At 60.6% G+C, this 4,457-nt stretch overlaps 1 protein-coding gene across 1 annotated transcript in view; it reads left to right on the plus strand.

Moving 5' to 3' along the window:
* Rrp1 (ribosomal RNA processing 1) overlaps nt 1-859 on the plus strand; it is a 9,377-nt gene extending 8,518 nt beyond the window's left edge. The window contains exon 13 of the mRNA XM_010636444.3: nt 429-859. Coding sequence (XP_010634746.1) covers nt 429-655 — 227 coding nt within the window. The 3' untranslated portion in view covers nt 656-859. The remainder of the gene's footprint in view (nt 1-428) is intronic.
* Nucleotides 860-4,457: the final 3,598 nt, after the last annotated feature.

Raw genomic sequence — 4,457 nt, forward strand, 5'->3', positions numbered from 1 at the left:
GTGGGGCCCGGGCGCCGGGGTGGTGGCACTGGCCTGGGGCTGTCTGTGCCCAGCCTGCTCCCATGGGCTCAGTGAGCTGGGGTGGACAGCCCCAGAGGGCAGGGATGAGGCCAAATAAGGAAGGGTGGGCAGAGGCAGCCAGGCCTGGGCAGTCACTGCTGTCGGAGAGCCACGGGGGCTGGGGAGCGGTGCCCAAGACGTAGGAGCAGTGGGCACCGGGCCAGGCACGTGGAGCCTGGTGGCCGCCAGGGTCGTCTGCTGTGGCCTGCTCCCTCATCTGCTTCACTGCACTGGGCACCATGGGGCTTGCTGTCCTGTGGACCGGCTCCCTGGTGTCACTCATGGCTCTGTCATCCCCACGCTGGCATCTTTGGTCACTGTGGCAGCCGGTGACCTGTTCACATAACGTGACCGCGCTGCTTTGGCAGGGGAGGCTGAGCAGGAAGAGGACGGGGCCCTGAGCCCTGGAGGGGAGAGGAAGAAGAGCAGGAGGGGGCCCAGGAGGGCCGGCCCTATGCCACACACAGGAGCTGCCGGCCGGAAGGGGACCCACAGGAGGAAGAGGCGGCCTGGGCAGCCACGTGGGGCCCGAGGAAAGGCGGCTGGGACCCAGGAGTCAGCGAGGAAGAAGAAACGGCCGCCGGAGAGTGGGTAGAGATGTGACTGGCGGGGACAGGTGGAGGCTGTGCGCCGAGCTGACGTGAGGCGGGGTACCCATGGTCCCCACCTCAGCCGGGCTCGTGAAGAGGGCGGGCCCCGGAGACGGTGTTGCCCTTGGCTCAGATTCAAGCCCTGGAGACTGAAAGCCCCACCTGTGTGGTGCCCTGGGCCACCAGGGAATAAAACGCTCTGGTGTGTGCTTGTGCTGTTGTGTCCTGCCACCCTCGTTCTCAGACTTGGGGCTGAAGCACGTGGCTGACAGCCCTGCGGGGACTCAGGGTGGGGAGCACCCGGCCTTTGGTGTCAGTCCGGAGGCCGAGCTGAAGCCGGGTTGGGTCCCTGCCTGGAGGAACAGTCACCCGGGAGCCAGCCACAGCCCCTCTGGTCCTGCCCGGCCAGCTGTGGGGCTGGGGTGCTGAGAGGCCCTGTGGAGGGAGGGGCGGAGGCACAGCCACCTGATGCTGGGGTTTAGATGGGTCCTGGAGGCCTCCTCGAGGCCCTGCCTCCTGGGTCGGGCCACAGCTTTGATCCCTAGCGCTTCAAGGAAGGAAAGCCGGATGTGGTGGTACTGCCCACCTGTGACCCCAGCGTTCTTTGAGGCCAAAGCAGGAGGATCATAAGTTTGAACCCACCCTGGGCAACCTAATGATGACTTAGATCCTGTTTCAAGGGGAAAAGGCTAGGACTGTGGCTCAGTGTGAAGACCTCAGGTTCAACCCCTGGTACCACCACCACCACCAAAAAAAAAAAAAAAAGGGGAACAACCCATACACCCGTAGTACAGAGGTTTCTGAATAGGGCCAGGGGTGCAGCTCAGGGGCACAGCGCCTGCCTGGCAAGTGGGAGGTCCTCAGTTTGATCCCCAGTACCAAAGAAAAATTCCTGAATAGGCAACCAGTCTTAACCCAATTGCGTAGTTACATTGTGAGCCGGGAGCTTTGTCTTTCTCGAGGTCTGTCCCCACGGGGAGGGTCAGCGTGGCCCGTCGCACTGTCCTCCAGCTCCTGTCCCACTGTCCCGGTCTGGGCCTTGCTACCCACTGAATGTGGGCGCCCCTCACCACCTCCACAGGGCCTGAGTGCTCGTGGGGCTCTGGCACCTGCCAGGACCTCTGCTCCCCGGACACCCTCAGCGCGGCTCCCCCGTCTCACGTTTCTCATTGTGGAGACAAAACATCCGACACTTCAAAGAGGACAAGTTTATTTAGCTCAGTTTTTCGAGGTTTCAGTCCACAGTCAGCTGGCTCCAAGGCAGAGTGGCTCACGGCAGAGGAGAAAGTTCATGATGGACAGAAGGTAGCAAAGCAACAAGGAACTTTAACAGCATCTCCCTGCCCCTTTCGTGCGGACCACTTAGGGCAGGCAGCGCTCACACCCTTCATCCTGTTGCCCTTGAGCCCAGTACTGCACCACAGATCAGTCACACGCTAGATGCAGCCACCTCTGGAGAAGCCCCATTGATGACTGCATGAGGCCTTGGGGGCATTGGGCACAGCCGTGACACCCCTCCTGGCCTAGTCTGAGGTGCCTGCTGAGTTGCATGGGGTGTGTAAGTGCTGGGGCCTCTGACATGCCCTTTGTCCTTGTGGCAGAGCTAGGAGGACTGGGGAACTGGGGAGGTGGCTCCCCCTTTAAGGCCATTGAGGCAGTGCACGTGTGTGAGCTCCCTGGTGGGCTCAGGCCAGTGGCCTCGAGGTGACCAGTCCCTTTGTGCCAGCTGTGACCACTCCTGCCCTGGAGTGCATGTGTCCTCAAGGCCCAGCCGGACATCAGCAATGCGCTGAGAGTTAGGGCCCGCGATCACTTCTCAGTCTTTCTAAGAAACGGCTGCCCTGAGCGTACTGCCTCCCTCGAGACACTGGTCAGGCTGTCACACATTCGCAGGGTGGTATGGCAGTCATCTTGCCGGAACATCTTCGTTACCAGGAAGAATCTCAGCACCCCATTTGTTTCAAGCATTCGCCAGGAGCAGGCTGACCAGCAGAGGTCCAGGTCAGCCACAAGAAGCCAAGCCCTGGACTGGGGAAATCACTGGACAGACCCCTCACGTGTGAAGGCAGCCTGGTCCATCCTCACCAACTGCTGGCTCCCTGGCTAAGGCTGGGTCCATGTGGCCCTTGCCTTGTCCCGGGGACCTGCACAGATGCAGTACCACAACCTGCCTGTGGAGGGTGCCATTGGCCCCAGAAAGGCTCTGAAGCCAGGGCCTCATGGTGTCTCTGGTCCCTGGGGTGGGGTGGGGTTCATTCTGGTTTCCAGGAAAAGGGGCGCCCAGAGGCTCCTAACAGCTGTGCAGAGCTGCTGCCTGTGTCCCTGTCTGGCTGCATGAGGTCAGTGTCCAGTGCCTCGAGCTCAGGACCCACCCCTACCTGTGCCCCGTGCTGGGAGGTGCTGGCTGCTCAGAATTCTGAGAGGAAAGTCTGCCTGAGACAGGTGGAGGCTGTGCCAGAGGAAGAGCGGGCATCTCGGGCAGGCCTGCTTGCTTCCCCACGGGATGAGTGATAACACTGGGCCTAATAAAGCCTAGAGAGACATCAGCCACCCTGTGGGTGACCCAGACTTCCAAGCCCATCCTTTCCTCAAAAAGTCCTTTGTTCTTTCCATGTACCCTTGTGTGATGTGTTTCCCCATTAGGTCAAGATTACCTAGCCCGCTACACTGGTACTCTTACCGTCTGATCGTAATCCTGTACCACGTATGCACCTTGTGAGTTTGCTCTGTAGAGCTTCCTGTATAAAGTCAGGTCCCTGGCAACCCGTTTGGGTCCCCCACTGTCCCCTCTTGTCTCTCAGGAGCTAAAATCTTTCCCTCTTGATAAATATTTGCTACTCTTAACCTCTGTTCCTTAAAAATCATTCCTTGATTTTAGAGAGCGTGACTCCTGCATGACACCTGATGGGGACTTGTATTTCTCCTCTCTGTCATTTAGAAGTCCTCTATTGCCAGCAGGGGACTGCAGTCCCAGAGGCATCTGTGCCTTGTTGAGGAGCCTGCTGTGGTCCCTGGGTGCTCCTTGTGCTTGCCCCACGCTGTTTGCAAAGCTACGGTGGCCTTTGTCCCTGTGGGCGTCTGCGGGAGGGTGGAGGGGCCTCCTGGGGACGCTGTTCTTGCAATCCCTGCCCTGTGCCAGCGGCCGTGGCCCTTCAGCCATCCCCATGGGCCCAGACCCCGAGTTCCAGGCCCTCTCGCTGGGCCCCTGACATCTGCATAGGTGCCCGGAGCATTGTCTGGGGAGGACTCTATGCCTCCCCCAGGTGAAGAAGCTGTGGGCTCTCAGCCTAAAGGATTTCCCGGTGTGGGCACTCAGGCGGGGGGGAGCCAGGGCAGACCCGTCGTCCCGTCTGCCAGGCGGAGGTGGAAACAGACCCACCCCTGGGCTGGCTGAGGGTTCACCACATGCGCGTGAGAAGCGTGTCAGGCACAGTGGCCATCGGCGTGTGTCACAAGTAGGGACAAGTCCCTCTGCTCATGGGGCGTGGAGCGCTCCACGCCTGGAGGACTTCAGGAGGGGGACAGGGAGACCCAGAGCCCAGGGAGTCCTGGGCCACTTCCCAAGGCAGAGCGTCAGGGTCGGTCTCCCAGCGGCAGGCAGGGAGCAGCCTCCGGCAGCACGGAAACTCATTCATAGCGGGAGGAGGCAGTAGAGCCCCTGCCAGCCTGCCAGGGACGCGCCTCAGTCAACGGCTCAGTGAACTGTCCCTCGTGCTCTTGAAACCTGAGGGCTGCGGGACAGTAGTAATTTGCGTCTCCTAAATAGTCACCTATAAATAGTGGGAGAGATCTCTGCAGCCAGCAAGG

Source organism: Fukomys damarensis, unplaced genomic scaffold, assembly GCF_012274545.1.
Source record: "Fukomys damarensis isolate Sample0158 unplaced genomic scaffold, DMR_v1.0_HiC HiC_scaffold_24, whole genome shotgun sequence".
NCBI classification, from domain to species: domain Eukaryota; kingdom Metazoa; phylum Chordata; class Mammalia; order Rodentia; family Bathyergidae; genus Fukomys; species Fukomys damarensis.